The 21623-nt window shown below is 42.9% G+C and overlaps 1 protein-coding gene across 3 annotated transcripts in view; it reads left to right on the top strand.

Annotated features, from left to right (window-relative positions):
* Positions 1–21546, top strand: part of lzts2a (leucine zipper, putative tumor suppressor 2a) — a 45365-nt gene extending 23819 nt beyond the window's left edge. For all 3 annotated transcript variants that reach the window (XM_023405752.2, XM_023405753.2, XM_087173854.1), the window contains 7 exons: positions 12306–12935; positions 14067–14729; positions 14839–14961; positions 15285–15431; positions 15742–16257; positions 18218–18322; positions 18476–21546. In XM_023405752.2, coding sequence (XP_023261520.1) covers positions 12339–12935; positions 14067–14729; positions 14839–14961; positions 15285–15431; positions 15742–16257; positions 18218–18322; positions 18476–18658 — 2334 coding nt within the window. In that variant the 5' untranslated portion in view covers positions 12306–12338 and the 3' untranslated portion in view covers positions 18659–21546. The remainder of the gene's footprint in view (positions 1–12305; positions 12936–14066; positions 14730–14838; positions 14962–15284; positions 15432–15741; positions 16258–18217; positions 18323–18475) is intronic.
* The last annotated feature ends 77 nt before the right edge of the window (positions 21547–21623 follow it).

Raw genomic sequence — 21623 nt, 5'->3', positions numbered from 1 at the left:
ACACACACACACACACACTCATGTTGAAGATAAGAAAAAGCATGAGGCAGCAAACACACTTCTACCAAAGCAGACAATTAGGCTGCTTCTCAGAAGTGTGACCCGTACAAAATATGTTTTCATCCAGAAGACTCACAGGGAATCTGTAAGTTTCTTTTGATGACGAAGCACTCTTGCAGACACAGGCCGCCGCTGTTTCTCTTCTGTCTTCCCTACACGTGTAATTACAAGACTCCTCATGTGCCTTGGGCCACATATTGTAGTTTCTCATCAAGTTTGTTATGGCCCGAGAGTGATGTGTCAGCAGATATGTTTATAGCCTGAGCGGTTAGAGGGGCCGTCCATTCACTCAACTCTTTGTAGTAGCTGCCTGTTTGACCGTGTCATGTTCAGGTTTCATTTGAGAGCACGCTGGGAGAAGACTGTAATTACCCAGACTGGATTTTGGCAGTTAGGGTAGGACTGACGTTTCACTCCATAAAGACAGCAGCTGTAAATGGGCAGGTGTCGAGACGCAAGCGCTGACGTAAAGTTTGACTTCTGAGATAGAGGGGAGTGAGAGTGGGGACAGAGACGGAGAGGGTGGGTTACCTCATCTGCTCTGAACAAAACAAATGAGGTAAATGTGTGTTGCAGGTTACATACGTAACCCTTTCCAGCTGCGTTGACTCATGCTTCCTGTGTGTGTGTATGGTGTGTATGTGTACAGCATTAAGAGATAGTAAAGTAGCTCCAAGTAAAAGGCAGTGAGACTTCTGTTTGTTCCCTTTCTCCTTTGGTTTTCCCTCCCTGTCGTCCTCCATTGTTGGGCTGAAGGTTGGTTCCATCTTGGATGTAGTTTGTAAAATACACCTTTCTGAATCTATCTACGATTTCTCTTTGATTGTCCATTGTGGCTCTTTCTGACACAACAGTCATCTGCAAATGAAAAAAAAAAACTGGTGACGTGTGCAAACGCATGCTAAGTGGATACACAACCAAACGCCTATTAAATGCCACATTTGTGGGAGGCTACTTGTGACAAAAAAGGAGAGACTGACAAGTCACTCACTGAAATTTTTATCTACCATCCATCATAATAAAGTAAGCACTTTTTTTAAGTAAGGGTTTGTGTTTTAACTTCTGCAGCTGCAAAAGAAAAAATGAGCAAGGACACGGTTAATGAAAGTCACCGAGCAGTGACAAAATATGTGGTGAAATTCTGACACCCTTTAGGCGCAGCAGAATCTCTGTGGTGTAGTAGTGATACTGAGTGGAATCAAATTGCCCCAACAAACAAACAAACAAACAAACCCAAAACGATTGGATAAAGAATTCAAAAGCATTCAGATTGGATAAGCGGATTCTGAACTGGATTCAGATTCGAGCTCCATTATTTTCCAGTGATCCTGTCGAGCTAAAGCTTATGCCAGGTGTTTATGTAAAGCCTTGAGTTGAGAAGCACGGTGGAACACTGAAGGAGGGAGACAGAGAGAGAGAGAAAGAGAGAGAAAGAGAGAGAGAGAGAGAGAGAAACATAGGAAAACAGAGAGACAGCGAGAGATTAGAAGTCGGCCTGGCCTCTGTTCAGTTTGCTGAATGAGTGTTTTCCATGCCAGTCTGTCCCCCCCTCCATCTTTCTCGAGTTTACAGCGGCGCGGACAATATGTCTGAAAACGTCTGCACATGTGCATCTAGTGCCATGTCAGATATTTTCTCAGATGAGTGGAAGTGAATTATACATGGAGGCTGGCACAGTTAAACTGAGGCGTCGCTGCTTATGTAATAGCTGCTGTGGAACTCATTTGCCTTGGCTGTATTTAGTAACACTGGGTGTGTGTGTGGGTGGCATTATATGTGTTAAATTCTGCTTCTTCAATGATCACTGATTTCACACTGAAGCCGTGACACCTTTGCTGAAGCGTTTAAAAAAAAAAAAAATGCTGAGCCATGTCAGATATTGTAGCCTACTTTCCCCTCAGTGAAGCCTGGTAGTAAATAAACCGCTCTCCTACAATGATACGTCCTATCACTACCACCGCCTCAATCTCCCTCACATTGTGGGTCACGTTGTCAGTCAAAGTGTGGTTGCTTTCAGTGTGAGATAACAGGCTCTTTCTCTCTGCTCTCTGCCCTCTGTTACACTGAAACAATGGCTCTCCACTGTTCATACAGCCAAAGCAGCAGGGGGGGAAGGAAGGCAACTTTAGGAGGGAAAACTTTACTCTTCTCTCCACTGTTGGGACAATGAGAAGTCAGAACAGCCTGACCACCAGGATTTTCTAAAATATACTCCAATAAACACCATGCTAAGAGAAACTGACCTGCTCCTGCACTGATAAGAAATTGTAGCTGCCCCCGGTTATTGTATTAAGTCCATGGTCATTGATCCTGGCAAACAGTAGTCCACTGGCCAGACTAATCCCTGTGTCTCTACCACTGGCATTCTTGGTATTTCCAGTGTCTGCGGGTCTGACCACTGACCGCCGCTGGATAACTGTCAGTGGCTGGAAAACCTCCTGGAAAATCCAACTTTTTGGAGGGGACCAGGAATGTCAGCCATCTTTTCCTTTTTCACATACTGTTGCCTCAGTTTCCTCCAGTGCCAGCTGACTGTAAACCAACTTCAGCTCGACTGCTATTAAAGGCTGGTTATAGCATCTTAATATGTTCTGGCACAGACTGAAATGTGTCCATAGCACCTAGTATCCCAATAAAACATTTTCATATTCTTTGATCAGATAGCTCCTGCTTTAACTCAAGTTTATCAATTATAGGTGTTTTTAATTAGGAAAGGTTCTTTCACAGCTGCTTGTATCTACAATTTGTCATTTTCACACTTTGGTTTTTGCACAGATTTAATTTAATTAGTGAGCTGTAGAGGTGGTCAATCTTTAAGATAAACTAAGTTAACCAGCTGCTGGATGTAGCTTCAAATTTAGCACACAAACATGAGAGTGGTATCAATCTTTTTATCTAATCTATCCAAGAAAACAAGTAAGTGCATTTCCCAACTGTTCCTTTAATATTTCAGAAATGGAGCTTTTTTTGTTTAATGAAAAACATGTTAAAAAGGTACTGAAATAAAGTGTTATTTTGGTATTGGTACTGACACTCTGCTCTGGTGTCAAAAACTGCAGAATGATTCCCAGCCTTTGTGCTGTTAAAACGCAATAGGAACATTGAGGTGACAGCTTTACTTTTGATGTATACAGTAATTTGGTTCTTACAGCATGGCTAAGCTTGACATGGGCAAAGATTTTACCTTGACAAAATATGTATGCTACCTCAGTTTTTTTAGTGAACTAATGCTCTTGTAGAGAAACTAATAGGGCAGCGCACAACTCATTTCAAACCGGACCCATAAGTAAGCATGTGACTGGCAGTTTGTGTCCCCAAATGACTATAGTGTTTTCACAAGGCTGTGTCGCTACTTTCATGTCATTGACGTCTACTGCTTCCCATTTCAATAGATAGCTGGCTGCTCTCTCTGTCAACCCCCACTGGGACTTTGTGAGTTTCTCTGCAGTTATATGTGTGTGTAGTAGAAAGAGGGAGAGAGAATCTAGGCTTCAGTCACCCCACTCTCCGGCAGCCTCTTAGGTCCGAATTGAGGCCAGATGCTTTGAGATGCTAAAGAGCCAACCTGCCCGCTGTCAGACTGTCAGACACGCACACATAAGACTCACTCCCTCATTCACCTATTCACTCACTCTTTCTCTTTTTTCCTTCCTTCCCTCCCTTTCCCACTATTCCTGCCTATCTCATTTCGCCTTGTGCATGGCCTCCGCTGCCATGGCAACGCCTCCAAACAGAGCTAGAAGCTAAAGTCTGCAACACCAACAAGTTGGTTGTAAAAGGAAGAGGAAGGGAAAAAAAGCTGGACTAGGGGAGGACCTGTTGCCAATTACTCATGCACAGACTCACTTTTCAGAAACCTTATTTCTTCCTTTGTTTCACCAGAGAAAAACCTGGCTTAATAAAGTCAGAGCCCCGCAGCAGTCTGGACGCTCGATCTCACAACTTTTGTAAAGATACAATGTCAACCATGTTACTTTGCCAAAGAGGGCAATGTCTCTCTGGTTTGAGTGAAACAAGATTTGGCACTGAGGCGAAGGGTTAATGAGGACTGAGCAGGTTTGTATGCATTCAGTTCAGCAATCTCAAACACACATACACACACACACACACACACACACACACACACACACACACACACACATACACACACACACACTGTAGGACTTTAAAAGCAAGCCATGTGGGGGTAGGTGACAGTGAGCGGCCACTCAGACAGACAGTCATTGTGTTGGAATGGAGGCATAATATAACCTCAGGTCTTCTGGCAAAACATTAAAAGACTACTCTCATTTTACAGTGGGGTCGGCTGACTTCATTACAATACCATTTTCTTGCCCGTTTGAAGTTTAATTGTGGAGTTTCAGTGAGTAGATGCGTGACAAATAAATGGGAGAGTAGATTAGGAGCGGACTTATTGCCTCGCTGAGGTATTGTGTGTGTCAGTGTGTTTCTGCCTTGCCCGTACTTGTGGATTTTCTTTTGTTAGCAGCCAGCGAGGATTATTGTGACTCACCTAGCCTGTTGATTTTCTCTCTGCCTCACTCTTTCTGTCTGTCTTTCTCACTCTCTCCAGCCACTGGGATCACTGGTCTTAGGATTAATCAAGGCCACCCAGGCTCTATATATCAAAGTGCTTTATTTTGGAAACTTAAAATGACTACTGTTTTCGTGACCAGCGAAACTCCATTGTGCAGTGAGCACTCATCCAAGAAGAATAAACATTATACAAAGGCATTTTTTAATGAATGGTTCTGATTATCACTCCCTTACTGATATTTTTGTCCTCATCCATACAGCACCTGCTGTGATCGGATGATTTTATACTTTCCACCTGTTGCTCTCATCTTCACACTGGCTTTGCATTCGGTTAGTCACGCTGCGGTGTTGCTAATAAAGAAGGGGGAAGATGAAAATCTAGCTGCATAGACCAGTGAGCAGGAGGGGGGATGGAAGAGGAAAGAGTGACAGGAGAGCAGTGGAGCAATAATCCAGCACAGGACGCAGGGAAGAGAGGAAATGGGTGGAGTGGAGGAAGGAGGTGAAAAACCCTAAAAACATGCCAGCTCATCAGGAAGATGTCACCTTTACCATTCGGTAAAGCTTCTCTAATTAGAATCAAATGACTTTTAATATGGAAGGGGTCACTGGTTGATTCCCCACAACTTGATTCAGTGTCACCACCAGCTGTCAGTTGTCTTCAACGAAAAAACTCTAAAATCTGACTGAACACAACCTGCTAATATCCAAACAAGAGACAGACACAGTTAGCGAGTAGCTGGTGAACATAATGGAGCATTTAGCAGCTAAAGACACAGATTATCACATGAATGATAATGTGGCAACAGGTACAGGTTTAAGTCAACATATGCCAAACACTTGCTTGTTCCAGCCTCTCCAATTCAGTTTTTCTCGCCTTCATGTCATTGTATCGTTGGTTCAGTAGATTACACAGTAATGAAAATAAGCATTAGTTTCAGCCCTTCTTTTATCCATTATGTTTTGTAACAGATATATGGGCAGTGGTTACACTTACTATCCTGATATTGAGAATGCAGATCAGTTTGATTTGTTGGGTTGCTTGTGTCTTTGTTGGCTCTTACTGTAGATCTCTTGCTGCTGCAAGGGGTGACAACATGCACCCATAACCACCTTGGTTTTACAGGACTGAGGACCCTTCTGCTTGGTTTGTTTTCACAGTTGTAGCACACAGCAACTGAAACTCCTGCAAATGCGGCCATGGTCAAAAGGCCACAGTGCAGATTTCAGCTGTCATTTCTCTCCTCTTTGTCCTTTATCGTCATAATATCTGAAAGAGGCACATATATGAAAGCGAGATCAGAAACAAGGGTAAAGAAAATTCACTCAGGCTGTCATCAGAGGCATGTTCGGTACTCAGAAGTAGAGGAGATGGTTTAACAATGTCTCCCTTCACATTTGATTTTGAGATCTTAAGCTGCTCAGACCCCGGTGTCTGTGTGCTCTCCAAATAATGACCAAATACGATTATAGTTGCCTAGTTTTCCCAGGAGCTCAGGCCTCTTTGGAGCCTCTCTTTGGACTACCTGGTATTGGAATTCCCCTAAACCCCCAACCATCAACCCCACCCACCCTGCCTTTGTGTCCGCGCCCCTAAACCCCCGTCTTTTTCTTCTTTCTTCTTCTGGCTTTCCTAACTCCGTCCTGAGCCCAGCAGAGTCTCCGGAACAGCTTGGAGGTTGCGTGTGATTGCAAGGGGCGATCTGCTGCTGCGGAATAATGGGCTTCCTCTCCTGGGTAATACTGGCGTTATTAACAGACTTATCATAACGGGATTATTTCCCCATCACAGACCCCACTTCTGGATCTTGTTAGAGAGATACCTGGGAACTTCTTTCTTCTGTCAGTCCTGCTCTTACTCATCCTCGGCCAGTTGGTGCCATGTGGAGGGTGAACACAACCACTTGGTTTATTTCCAGTACCTCTCAGAGCCAGTGAGAGGCTGCCTTTAAGCCATTCAGCATCATTTAATAGTTTTATAGTGTCAGGATGTGTTGTAAAGTGCCCCTGGTTTGACCCCATAATAGCTGGCTGCAACACTACAGCAGTTTATTTTTGAACATTGACTCAAATACCTTGCTGAGAGAAACGCCTCATGAAAGACTATCAGAGTGATTTCAGGCACTTGAGATGTTTTCTATTTTTAGTGATGATGACTGGTTTCTCTCTGCCTGTCTTGTGCAGCTGACAGCAAAAGAGGATGCGTGTAATGAGGAAGGTGGAGGAAGCAATGAGGGCAATGGAGAGATGGTAAAGGTATTTTCACGTTGTCAGAGGAATGCAGCCGAGGAGAGGAAGAGGGCTTCAATAACTTTTAAGAAATAACCAGTGAGCAACATCAGAGGGCGAAATTAGCTTTTGAGATTTGTTGCCCGAGTAGCCAGAACAAAACCAGACCCTTGGAGGTCATAAGGGTGGGAGGAGAGAATCAAACCAGCTCCCCTCCACTCATCAGGGGGTCACAGGGTTAGGGCTGTGGGGGTCACGGTTGACGGTCTCAGAGGGTTGTTAATTCTATTATGCCTGCCTGAGAGGTCCTTGTGAGGGCTGGGAGTGAAGAAGAGGTGGGAATGGCTGGATAAAAAGGTGAAATGAGGTTGTGAGGTGTAATTATTTTGGCATGGGAAATGATCACATACCGCACATGTCTTTATCTCCTTGACTCATGTGTACTCATCAAGCCTGTCTCCTTTCTTCAACTCCCTTCACTCCCTGACAAGTCCTTACAGACAAGCTCACAGTTTAGTCAATATGGAGTCAACTGGTAGGAACTTAACCACCCTGCTGACTGATCAAATAATGAGACCAACCCTATATTTACTGTACATACCAACCCCTCAGTGCCCCATGTAGGGCTGCATGATAGGACCATCTACATCTTTGCTGCCCTCCTCACCTCGTAACCCTCAACACTCCACTGCTTCTTTTTGGTTTTTGCATTTTTCAATTTCTACATTGAGAGAGAAGGCAAAATCCTGCCTTGCTTTCTCACATTAAGCGTATCACTATCTATAATGGGCGTAGCTGTCAGAATGCCTGTTTTGAAGAAGTACAACTAAAGGCATCAGTATGCTTCAAACAAAGTGCTGGTCGGAGCTTTGAAAGGTGTCTGAAAAGCCCCTCCTGCCAATGCTCTCCAATGCCACAATTTGGAGTTGGTTGGGGCTGCAGCTACCAGCCTCATGAAACTGACAATCTGAAACGTCCACTTTACACTGCAAAAGCAGCTTTTCAACCATTTCATCATTTGAAGCTTCTGTTAAGGCGTCATTGTGCCGACAATTTTTGTAGACAGCTCGATTACTCACATGTCCCTCACGCTAAATGCCAGTAAATGTGGATCCAAGTGTATGTTTACGTCTATTTTCTTCCATTTTACACTCCTACAGCGACTGTGTCTTGGTGCTGCTAAAACGTGAGCGACCTATAAATCAATACTGTGCCTGAACACCTCCTGTGTAGACACACACAGAGCACTGCTGCTGCCCTGCTAACGTGCTGCTCATGCTGCACCTCCTGTGTAGACATGCGTGTCAGACATTTCCGAGGAATCTGGCAAAAAAACTCTGTCTGATCTAATCCTTTGATTAAGTTGTGTTTCAGTAAACAAAACAAAACCCCCTGTCTTTTTTGGCATTTATTTCTGAGACTGAAGACTTCATTTGGGACTTTCATGATTGATGTGCCCCTTGATGCATCCATTGTGTGCGTATGGATGTTCACGTACATGCACGGTGTGTGTGTGTGTGTGTGTGTGTCTATGAGTGTCAGTTTGTATGATTGTGTTAGTCCTGGCAGACTGTGTGCAGCCATAGCTGGCGTGGATTATTCCACTTGGCCAGACAGATTTGAGCTTGGCACGACAGGATCAGGATATGTGTCCCCTCTCTTTCTGTCCTCACAGGCAACTAACACTGATAATACTATCTGCAAATGGAAGGCGTAATCTGCTGCCACTTATTGTGTTAGTAATATGTATCCATGTTTCTTACACTAAAAATAGTGCAGCAACCAAGTGCGGCTATTATTCATTTCTTCAAAAGATTTTGTTGATAGGCGTGTGAGCATTGTGATCATGAGACAGCAAAGTGACTAGATTTCAAACGCTTTTAGATGTGATACACAGATGCCTGCTCACTGGGTTCACATGAGGACATTCAGGAAAATCACAGAGCAGCTGCAGACGGTGATGACCGTGACTCATTTTCTCTCCCCCTGTCTGTATCGTCCTCAGTTTCTACTAAATCATTTCTCTTTTTTCTCCTCCTGCCTCGTTAATGACATTGACAATTAGCAATGGCTTCACCAGAGATATAGAGTGTATTTAATGAGTGATGAGCCTTCACTGGCAGGGGGGGTCTGGAAACCTGCTCCCCCAGGAGAAATATGTCAAATAAACAGCTGTAAAGTGGCTGCGGCTAATGAGTTTTGTGAGTGAGAACAGGCCGAAAAATCAATAAATAATTTGGCTTCACTGTTGCAAAGAGGATTTTTTTTTTAATTGTTGTAAGTTTGTACGTAAAGTAAATATCACATTTTAATATTGCAAATAGTAAAGATTATTTCTTTAATCATTTCAACATAATTACAGCAATACAATTTATGATAAGATGATTAGCTCTGTAATGCATAACCTATTTACCACATAATATTTTTTCGCAAATGGATGAGATGTTAAGCACAAATCACATTAGAAACAGTCAGCTAGAAGCGTGGTAATTAATATTTCATACTTAAATTAAAGTATCTACAGTCAGAAAAGCACAGCTGTAAATAATAAAATGAATGACGACTGAATTCCATCAACGGTTTGTGCTTAGGCGCAGTTAAGTGTGTTTACATGCTAACATTTACTAACTGCAATACAAGGAGGACCTGCAGCCTGGAATCACAGCTGCCTTTATTTTTGGTAGACATGTTACTACATTTTATTACAGGTCTGCCTTAGCTACATTTAGTGCTCCATCTATTGCATTTATTTATTTTTGTTCGGTATCCAGCACCTATCCCACTGTCGTTGTGTGGATGTGCACAGGGGCATAAAGGTATAAAATGGACTAAAGATAAAAAATAAAAATAACTTAAGGTTCTTAACTTAGGTTCCTTCGTTCACGGAGAAAGCCTCCATGATCCTGTCTGGAAGATTCTGACCATGGAAGAAGTGAACCAGCCTCCTCGTCCTCCTCAGCTCGGAGGCGTCCACTCGTTCCTCCTCTTCCTTAGCATCCTCAGACCCCACAGTGGCCCCGTGTTCTTCCACTATGTTCTTCCTCTTCTTCTTCTTCTTCTGTGGTGTAGCACCATCGTCCCTCTCCAGCAACCTGCTGAGGCTGCTCATCACCTGGTCGGACATTAGCTGAACGTACCGACTGATGATGTCGTCATAGTGACCTTTCTCTCTGGAGTGTGGACACAGTCGTCCTTGCTTTCTCTGTGTAGTCCTTCTCTCCCTCGTCCACGGCTTCTCTGTAGCAGGTGAGAAACTCTTGCAGTTTCTCCTGCAGAGCAACCTTCACCTCTGTTGCAGTATAGTCGACTCGCTCCTTGATTTCTTCTTCTTCTGGCATATGTCCTTTACACCATTGACCATGATGTCCAAAATGTCAGAGGCAGCAGAATCCAAGGTGGGCAGGTTTGATCTGCATGGACCGGTCATCAGGCTGAAGCTCCGTGGGGAGAACAAGGCCAAAAACTTGGCAAGAAGGCCCTTTAGTACCTGAAGGCAGGATCCACGAAACTCTGACAGGTCGCTGCTTACCTTCTCTGAGGACATGCGTAATGGATAAGGCTTCAGCTCCTGAGGGCGGGGCTGACGCTCTGCACACTCTGAGTGTTGCTCGCTTATTTTGGTGGCGAGGTCTTTCCGGATCCTCGCAGACTTCCTCTCTTTGTCCTGACGGTGGCTCATGCTGTCAGCGACGGCAGCAAACATCACTTCCTGAGTTGTTGTTTCCAAGACAGCGTCTACGTCCTGACCTGCTGCCTCCTCTCTTACATTGGCCAGAGTCTTACCTGCCGATCCCAACGCCTTCATAGCAGCAGACATGACCTCTGACCCTTCGGTCTCTGTATTGTCCTGGCTCTCAGCAGCCAGCACACGCAGACCCTGGTTCATCCCTACACCTCCCAGCATGCTCCTCACTGACAGCTGGAAGGCGGAACTGCCCAATATTTGGGGCCACTTAAGTCTGAGACAGAGACTGACTCACTGGATCCACCATCCTGTCCAGGAAGCTCTGCCACTCTTGATAGTCCAGGCTGCTGATGAAGGACTGGAGCATGTCCACGTCCTCGTCGGCGGTCTGAACCTGGACGGTTTCTCTCTCTACTCTGTAGTTACAGGTATGAGATAAACTGGATTAAGAAGACGCCCCCTTTAGAACAATGTCTGTTTTCTTTTAAAATATGTACATTTTGAATATCAATATTTCGATGGAGCATTAGGCCCACATTGAGGGAAAAAATAAATCTGAAACTTCGAGAATAAAGTTGTAATATTACGAGAATAAAGTCATCATGAAGTTCTAATATTACGAGATTTAAAAATGTAAATTTTGAGAGAAAAAATACATTTTTAGGACTATTACAAGCAACCAATAAAATGGGTGAAGGGACACTGGCTTTCACTGGCAGCCTGAGCGCCTTCTGGCATCTGCTGTTTATCTGTCTAACAACAGAATAGACTCACTTTCTTGCACAATCTTTTCTGTGTCCTGATGCTTATGATGATTGACTGAACTGTAACTGTCTCGATTGCACTGAAAGCACAAACTGTTCCTCTTCTCGCTCCCATTTCAGGTCTAAATCTCACACACTGTCACACACTGATGGAAAGTGAAGACAGTGAGTCATCACATCAGTGATGTCTCTTCTTCTGTGGCGGTGCAGGAAAAATGTAGTCTAATGCTGATTTACAGTTAAACTTCACAGCATTTTGAGGACATGAAGTGTACGAAAATATGGGACAAATTGTGTCCTATATTTGGAAAAAATATTTGGAAAAAATAACATGGAAAAAATACAACTTCATGGCAAACTCAATTCATAAACTTGACTACTGAGTAATACCAGCCACTGGTCAGTAATAGTTCTGAGTTTAAACAATGTCTTTTTCTTATGTCTGGAAATAAATCCTGCACTTTTTTTTTTACTGTCTACTTAGAAAAATCAATGACAAACTTCTGAATTTATCATCTACAACCCTGATACTTCAGTCATTATAGCAATTGGTGACTCCACACTTTAGTGAAATATTTTAAAGACATTTTTCTTGTAGGTGTCAGTTTTCATTGTTTCGTCTCTTCATCTTTATGTGTGGCAGTGCAGCAACTATCCACGCTGCTGTAGTGGATTTTCAATGTTGTCCCCACAGTGCAGCTCTGTGCAGAAGCCTTTGCTGGGTGCTGGTGCCATCCTTGTGTATGTTCTGATTCCTGAGTCTGTGTCAAATTTTAAATCAGTCAGAAAAGGCAATATAAATTATTTGAGAGGGCTACATTAAATTTTAGGGGGCTAAATGGCCTTAAAGTTGGCTATGATGTCATTGGCAGTTAGAAAAAAATATTATGTCTTTTGAATATTGAATGAAAAACTCTGTATGCATGGATACAACTCTTCAACAGAGCACATGTAATAGTCATATCTGTTGCATCCAGAGTATGAATTAAAAATCTTATTATAAAATCCTTATTTTCTCTCTCTCTCATCAGGGTGTGTGGTGTGTCTGACGCCGTCGGGCTGCCATGGCTTTGGTTCAGGCACTACCTTTAACCGTGACTGACCACCCCAATCCAGGCCTCGAAGTCCAGCAGTGCCGGCCGCTATCATCCCACTCCCCCTCAAGCCCCTGCTCTGGCCCCTGTGGGCCCTGTAGCTCTGGGACAGCCATGGGTTCTGTCAGCAGTCTCATATCGGGCCGGACGTACCAGGAGAGACACTGCCGGGCTGCCAGCGAGTTCACCACCAAACCACGCCGCTCCACGCCGGCTACCAGCTGCTTCCGGCTTCAGGATAACACCCTCCGCAGCGGGAGCTCCTTAGAGCAGCTGCTGGTTATCAGCAACCAAACGCAGCCTCAGGCCCAGGTTCTGCCTCCACCGCTGCCCACCAAAAAGCAGCCTCGGCCTGGTAATTCTTCAGGAGCAGTAGGTGGTGGCACTAATGGGAACTTTGGGTATGTGAACAATGAGGTGGTGGTTGGAGACTGGAACGACAACTTGGTGGTGGTGGCTGCAAGCCCCTGCAGTGACTCGGAGGACCAAAGGGACAACAGGACTCTGAACGGCAACATTGGAGGGCCTCCTCCCAAACTCATCCCAGTGTCCGGACAGTTAGAGAAGGTAAGAGGAGAAGATTTTAGAGCTAGACCAAAAAAGTAGCCAAGTCAATACATTTTTAGCTTATAGCAGATATGTAGGCATGGGTTTATATGTTGGTTTATAAGTAACAACAACATGTGGTGTCTCTGTTACATAGTTTTGGTTATGGAAAAACTTCTTGACCTTTGGCAAAATATCTGAACTGAAGGTCCACTTAAAAACTTTTTACTGAGTTTTCAACCACATCAAAAGTCAATATATGTCATCCAATCTTTTAAACTCTTAAACCTCAATTTTCTGTATCCACCATGACTGTACTCAACATACATTTGGGGCAATAGGGACGTATAGAAAGTAGAAACACTACCTCACTGAAAGTATTTGAGTGTCCCTACTGGGTGCATAAGTGCTCTTGTGTAAGTGACCATGACGTCTGACCTGAAGATATTTATAGGAAAGTGTTTTCTTTAATTACAGCTCGAGATTACATGCTGGCATTAAATATCATAGCAAGGACTTTTTTCTCTGCTCTCCCAGTAATACACACTGTACTCATGAAACATTAACACATACATGAGCGTTTCTGCAGCATGTGCTGACGTGTTTTACAGCAGATTACCTCGCCTGCCTAATTGGGTATTTATTACCATCGATCCAGAGGGAAGCTTAATCACTGGCCTGACAGGCTCAGATGGATCGTTTGACAGTTACTCACCTTGCAGACACATCATGATGAATGTCAGAGCTCACTTACATTCAATGACGTAATTACTGAGCCCTGAGGAAGACTGTTAAGAAAAATGCTTACAGAACATTTGAGGAGTTTTTTACCCACTCCATCTTTGTCTGGTCTCTTCCTCTTCTATCCTCCCTCCTCTTTGTTTCTCTGCCCTTTAATCAGATTTTCTCTGTCCTCTCCTCTTTCACTTTCTCCCTTTATCTTAGATGATAGGAAACTCATTAAGAAAATTGCCTAATGAAGGCCATGAATATCAATTAAACCAAATTAAACTAATCTGAGCCTGGAGGGGTGACCTGCCAGCGTATCACTCACCCTTCTCTAATGAGTTTTATTCAGCCGTTTCTAATTAGCAAAGCTTAGTTCTTATCAATTACTAATGCTGTTTTTTTAAAAATATTTTGTACTTTCAGAACATGGAGAAAGTGCTGATCCGTCCTACAGCGTTCAAACCTGTCGTTCCGAAGAATCGTCACTCTGTGCAGTACCTGTCACCACGACCAGGGGGCAGCAGTCTGTCAGAGAGCCAGGCCAGCCTCAACCTCCTGCTGCCCCTCGGAGGATCTAGCAGCGCCAGCGCCACGAATGGTAACGGAGGGAGCAGCAGTTCTGGCTCTGAAGGTAAACGTAACTCCTACAGTGGCGGTCGCAATGCTCGGAACAGCCAATCCTGCTCCATGTCAGATTCAGGGAGGAACTCCCTTTCCAGCCTCCCTACTCACAGCAGTACAGGCTACAGTTTGGCCCCCAGTGAGGGCTCCAGCTCCGGGTCTGGCTCCGGGGGTCAGCTGGAACCTGTCACAGGCCTGGGCCGAAACACATCAGGTGGAAGTGGGAACCATGGTCACACTAACTCAGACAGTGGACGTTCCTCATCCAGCAAGAGCACAGGTTCTGGGTCTCTAAGTGGGCGCGGGCAGCCCCTGTCGGACAGCGGGTCCTGTGGCCATTCGCCACCACCGGTGGAGGGCTATGAGGCGGTGGTGAGGGAGCTGGAGGAGAAGCTGAGGGAACGAGACCTGGAGCTCCAGCAGCTCAGGGAAAATCTGGACGAGAATGAAGCTGCTATCTGCCAGGTGAGACGTAAAGACATTCACCTCACCACACTGACCAAGCCTCCAAATAAACAACTTGATATGCTGTCTGTACAGATGTAGAACTCACCCATGTCTTTTGCTCTGAAAGGTGTATGAGGAGAAGCAGCGTCGCTGTGAAAGAGAGATGGAGGAGCTGAGGCAGAACTGTGCCACGAAGATGAAACAGGCCTCTCAGAAGGCCCAGAGGGCACAGCAGGTGCTGCAGTTACAGGTACGCTAAGTTTTTAGAAACCTCTCAAAACATCTACAGAGATTTATGTGGGGAAAATGGAAAAATCAGTCAGGAAAGCAGTTGAAGAGTTAGAAAATTTTTTGAAGTTATATTTAATCAAGAAGTGCAGCAGTTTGTTTTGATTTATTGCAATCAGTCATTTTGTAGGAGTTTAGGAGTTTCTCCATATTATTAATGCTGTCTCATGCTTTAGTGATGAGTCTGGGGATTCTATCTTTGCGCGTGTATGTCTTATAATGAATCGACATATCTGTCTTAGTTTGTAAAATAGTTTGAAAAGACACATCTCTATGTGTTGTCAGGTCTTTCAACTACAGCAAGAAAAAAAGAAGCTGCAGGAGGACTTCTCCTCTCTGCTGCAGGACAGAGAGACACTGGAAAGGAGATGTGCCACCATCCAGAGGGAGCAAACCCAGCTTGGGCCACGTCTGGAAGAAACAAAGTGGGAGGTGGGTGAGAGTCAGTGATTAAAGGTGCTGACTGTGAGCTGCATCATCCCTATTTGAGTCTGGCAGAAGACCTTTGCTGCATGCCGGTTCCCCCTAATAAAAGCTTAAAATGCCCTCAAAAGAAAGGAATTAAATCAGAGGTGACACCTAGTAGGTTTAAATGAACCTCCTAAATTTAATTTATAAGCTTGAAAGGATTTGTGGATTACTTTTAATGAGCAAGCAAATCCAAAATGTCAGTTTGTGATCTGACAATTTATTTTGAGCGTTTCCACCTTTCTCTCAAACTCCCTCTCCCTTGTCCCCTCAGGTGTGTCAGAAGTCAGGGGAGATCTCCCTCCTGAAGCAGCAGCTGAAGGAGATCCAGTCAGAGCTCAGCCAGAAGGCAGGAGACATTGTGGTCCTGAAGGCTCAGCTGAGAGAAGCCCGTTCTGAACTGCAAGCCAGCCAGGCTCGATCCCAGGAGGCCCAGACGGCCATGCGGACGCGATCTCTGGAGCTGGAGGTCTGCGAGAATGAACTCCAGAGGCGCAAGAGCGAAGCAGAGCTGCTCCGGGAGAAAGTAGGCCGTTTGGAAGAGGAGTCATCCCGGCTCCGAGACACCCTGTCCAATCACAGTGGACACTCTTTACCTGGAAATGCAACCATGAAGGGGCAGTGTATGAACCTGTCCCTCCAACAGGGTAGAGGTGTGATAGGAAGGGGTGGTCCCAGTCCCTCTGTGTACCGCGATGGAGAGGAGACTCATCTGGTTTGGGGAGGAGAGAGTGATGAAGCCAAGGCACAGAGGCAGAATGCAGAAGCAGTGTTCGGACTCAGACAACAGGTACATGTTTTTCTGCATCCTTTCCAGGCATAAGTAATGAAAATGAAACACTGCAGCAGTGCAAGTACTATGATACTGTGGTACTTGTAGTTCACTTGAGTATTTACATATTATGTTTTTTTTATAGCTCCACCACATTTCATAGAAACAGTGGATCAAATCCAGATCATTTTTTTGACGTTTTTATGCCTTACTATACTATGATGTTTTTTGATGTTTTAGGCCTTAGTATAGTATAACGTTTTTTGACATTTTATGACTTACTATACTATGATATTTTTTGACATTTTATGCCTTACTATTCTATGACGTTTTTATATGTCACTACACTCACATGTTCATATGGGGTGGCCTGTAGTACAGTGGTTACAGTTGTCATCTTCCAGTGAGGTTGTGGGTTTGAACCCAGACTTTGGATCTTTTTTTGTGGAGTTTGCATGTTCCTTGGCATTTTTCGACATTTTTATGCCTTACTATACTATGACATTTTTGAAATTTTTACACCTTAATATAATATGGTGTTTTTTGACATTTTTATTTCTTGCTATGATGTTTTTTGATGTTTTATGCCTCACTATACTATGACATTTTTATCCCTCACTACGCTGAAGCATTTTTATGGGGTGGCCAGTATAGTACAGTGTTTAGCGTTGCCATCTTCCAGTGAGAAGATCGTGGGTTCAAGCCCAGTCCATGGATCTTCTGTGTGGACTTTATGACATTTTTTGACGTTTTTGAGTTGATTTATGGGATGGCCTGTAGTACAGTGGTTAGAGCTGTCATCTTGAAGTGAGGTTGTTGGTTCAAACCCAATCCATGGATCTCTCTGTGCGGATTTTTTCACATTTTATGTCTTACAATACTATGACATTTGTTGAAATGTCATGCCTTACTATATTATGACATTTTTTGACATTTTATGCCTCACTATGCTATAGTATAAATTTTTTTGATGTTTTTATGCCTTACTATACTTACTATATAATACTTTGACGTTTTTGAGTTGATTTATGGGGTGGCCTGTAGTACAGTGGTTAGAGCTGTCACCTTGAAGTGAGAAGGTCATTGGTTTGAGCCCAGTCCATGGATCTCTCTGTGTAGATTTTTGACATTTTGTGCCTTACTATACTATGACATTTTTTTGGGGGGCTTTTTGTGCCTTTATTGGATAGCACAGTAGAGAGAGACAGGAAATGGGGAGGCAGAGAAAGGGGGAATGACATGCAGTAAAGGGCCGTCTGATGCGGGATTCGAACCGGGGCCGACTGCGGCGACTGTTTCCTCTACATATTGGGCGCCTGCTCAACCCACTACATTTTATGCCTTACTATACTATAAAATTTTTTGATGTTTTTATGCCTTACTATACACTGATGTTTTTATACATCACTATGCTAAAGCATTTTAATGGGGTGGCCTGTAGTACAGTAATTAGATTGTAGTGTCTAATTAAGTTCGAATCAAATCTTTGGATCTTTCTGTGTGGAGTTGCATGTTTTTGGCATTTTTTGACATTTTTATGCCTTACTATTACGTTTTTTGACATTTCAGGCCTTAGTATAACATGACGTTTTTTAAATTTTATGCGTTATTATAATATTATGTTTTTTTCACATTTCATGTCTTACTATACTATGATGTTTTGACCTTTTTATGCCTTACTATACTATAATGTATTTATTAAGTTTTTTTGCCTTACTATGCTATGACGTTTTATGCCTTATTATACTGTACTTTCTACTCCACTACATTAATTTCGTATTAGTATCCATTGCTTTGCAGATTAAAACTGAGGCTGCACCTCAACTGTTAATGACATTGAAGTACTGCTTAGGTGTTAATGCATTACTATTAATTTTTGAATAATATATTATAGTAATAAAGCAATCACAGGGGCATTTATGGATAATGAGTACCTTTAACACTGTAGTTTCTAACATTTCCTCTCTCTTTTGCTTAGGTGGACAGGCTGAAGGCTGAGCTCATGTATGAGAGGAGGACTAGTGAGGAGCAACTGTCACGGTTTGAGGATGAGAGGAGAGTCTGGCAGGAGGAGAAGGAAAAGGTAAAAAGGAAGAAGAGATTCACTCCATGTGAATTTACTTTTAAGTCTTCGTCATCTGTCATTTTTATTCATCAGCAGTGAATGTATAGGCAATAAAACGTATCCTCAAACTTCCCTACCTACTCAGATACTGTTTTTTTTTCCTTCACTCAGGTAATTCGCTACCAGAAACAGCTGCAGCAGAACTACATCCAAATGTACCGTCGCAACCGGGATCTTGAACGAGTGATGAGGGAGCTGAGTCTGGAGCTGGAGAACAGGGACATGGAGGATTATGAGGTTCACAGTGGCAGCAACGACATCCACTTTGAGGAAATCACTGCCACTGAGATCTAAACACACACATACTATCACTTACAGTAATATATGCACAGAAACACACAGGACCACAACTCATAAAAGACTCTGTTGATGATGTAACCCAATCAACTCTTCATCACGGCTTTACCTGGACCACTGAGTTAACACTCACTACTCGTCACTGTCAGAAGGGCGAAAGATCTCCCAATGGTGAAGTCTTACTTCCTGCTAAATAGGTGTTCTCCAATAAATCCTTATGAGGTTTCCACCCGTGGCGCTTTTAATGGGTTGTACCCCACTACAAAGCCAGCACAAAGACTTCTCTCCTTCTGTGGGAGCAAACGCAGTTGAAAAAAAGTGTTTCTTTCTTAGACCACGTTCAAATCAGGGTATCGAACATTGATGGGAACTTAAAGCAAAAAATGTTACTACTACGCACAGCAGTCTGGTTAAAGCGCAGTCACAGTTTTCTTGGTAGCACATGAGATTATACGCCTGGCCACCAGCATGCATGTTATGACAGTTGTCCCATCAACATCAACACCACAACTGCTGGCTATTAATGATGACCTCATCTCCCATCCAAACTGTGCTCATTGGCGACACAAACAACAAGCGCTTGTTCTCCAAATAACTGCTAAAGGGAAAATAACACCAAATATTACATCATCCACTGTTTTTATTTTATATTGCTCAGAGGTTCATTGCATTTTATAAAAAAGGATAAGGATAGTTTTGTTTTGGAGGTGTTTCCTCAGCAGTGTGTATTTGAAAAAGGAATGTATTGTGACTGTTACCACTCCAGAGAAATGCAGTATAAATAGTCGTCACTGGCAATGAATGAACCTGCTCACCAAGGGAAACATGGTATTATTTTGCACAACTTCCCTGCTCTTTCTTGTGAAGCAAATCATCAAACTTAAACAAACTTGTTTTGACATTTGGCTCTGGGTTTGCTTACATGTGGACATCCTATTCTGTAATTACCCCAAACCGCAGAGGACACAGAAACCAAACGTTCAAAGGAGATGCTTTATGTGACCGCCGGTCATGTTTTCTAGACCACCAACAGTCACGTTGTTGCACTTGATCAATGTGTCAACTCATTCACAAGCTCTGAGATAAACATTTACATTTTACAGTTATGTAGCACTCGGCAGCAGAGCATAGCATGGGAGATATCACCGAGACGCTGCTGATCCTCCTCCTTCTTACTCAACTATTTTTCTAACAGTGAAAATCACCTCAGCAGTCGGTATCAGGAAACTAAAAATGGAGCATATTCTTTCAGTTTGGTCATCAGGGCACTTGGAGATTTAAGACGGAGTTTGAGCGGTAGGCATGCTTATTCAGATTTTCCACTTGTTCCCTTTCTTTTCCATTAGCGCTCTTTATTTAGCTTTTGGCAGCCCAAAGCCAAATAACACTTTTTAAGTCTTCCTAGTCTCCCCTAGACTATAATCTTCCATGATTGCTATACAGGTAGTGAGACTGGCATGTCTGCATGTCTTTGTTATATCAGATTTCAGAAGAAGCTGGCTTAGATAACGGTGAGATGGGAATTTGCAGATGCAGTAGCTCCAGCACTGGATGTCCTGAAGGCAGGTCGGCTGTTAAAGCCCTAAATATAAACCGATGAGGAGGATGTTAACATTTGCAGCTGTGGGGTTGCTCTGTTTTCTCACAGTGGCATGGCGGGTCTCTATGGAAAAAGTAGTGGGCTGAGAACTTTTATTTTACAAAGAGTCTATATCATGGAATAATAGTTAAATGGAAATCTATATAATGGACAAGATGTTGTATATTTTTTTATATATAGCACCTGAAGATATTTTGTTGTAGTACTGGTATAAGTGTGGGTTTAATATACAAAGTATAAAGACTTCTATATATATATATCTATATCTATCACATACCAATATTTCAAATGATGGATCAATTACAAATGGAGGCAGCAGCATAGACAGAGTGCACCTAATACTGTAATGCATGAAAATCTGTTTACATTATATAATCTGTGTGACACAAACATACACTATCTGATGACCAAACTTTGCAGCTGATTAAGCAGTTGGGGGCTTTTATTTGGGGCTTAGTTTTGACCTGTTGTTTCTCCATTTTGATTGATCTTTCATTTGATTATCAGTATCATAAAATCACACAGATCCATGTCTTCATCATTGCGTCTTGTGCATGTCATCCCTTTATAAATGCATGAGACGGGTGATTCTTGAGTGACTTCCTCATTAAGTTGAGGTCAGAGCTGATGCAAACCAATAAAGTGTTATGTTTTCCCTCTCAGAAAATTTGATCAGTCTGTATTTTACCTGACGTTACCACATTCAGTGTGGTTTAAGAGATATTGCAGAATATTAAAAGTCTGCACTGTGCATAAATTGTTAACATAAAGCCCAGGTAAGTGGCTTTTGAATGGAACATGGTTCGTCCAACCATATTCACCAGACCTAGACTGTTACTCACTCACCATGGATGCAGCACAGGTACAGATTAACAACAAGCACAGGTGCTGCAAATCAAACTGACTCCCTCACTGAAAAGTGCTGCGTGCATCCCAGACTTATGTTTTTTTTTTCCCTCACATCTCACTTCTCTGTGCTGTTCCATAACCATTTTTCTGTGTAAATATGTAAAACACTAAATAGTATAACAGAGTGACATTGTCTTTTATTTAGACAAAGTGTCTATTGAAAATGTAGCCACTGTGATTAGACCAAAGCAACGTAACACATTTCTTTTTTTTGTGGCATTTTTTTCATCCTTTTGTGTGCATTTTTTATATGTTTGCTTACGTCGTGTCTTCATTAATTCATAAAGTATGTAGTTGTCAATGTATATTTTTATGTGTACATTTCTTGTACAAATGACTGTGTTTTTAATTAAAGAACAAGTTGTCACACCTCAAAGTGACTGTTGATTTACTTGCTTTTTTTAACCTGAAGTAAATTGATGGTGAGAAAAGTGTACTGAATGAGCACATATT

This window comes from Seriola lalandi, unplaced genomic scaffold (genome assembly GCF_002814215.2).
Source record: "Seriola lalandi dorsalis isolate HSWRI2012SDOR001 ecotype SW California unplaced genomic scaffold, Sedor1 jcf7180002054285, whole genome shotgun sequence".
In the NCBI taxonomy this organism is placed as follows: Eukaryota; Metazoa; Chordata; class Actinopteri; order Carangiformes; family Carangidae; genus Seriola; species Seriola lalandi.
This window is presented reverse-complemented; position numbering and strand designations above follow the sequence as displayed.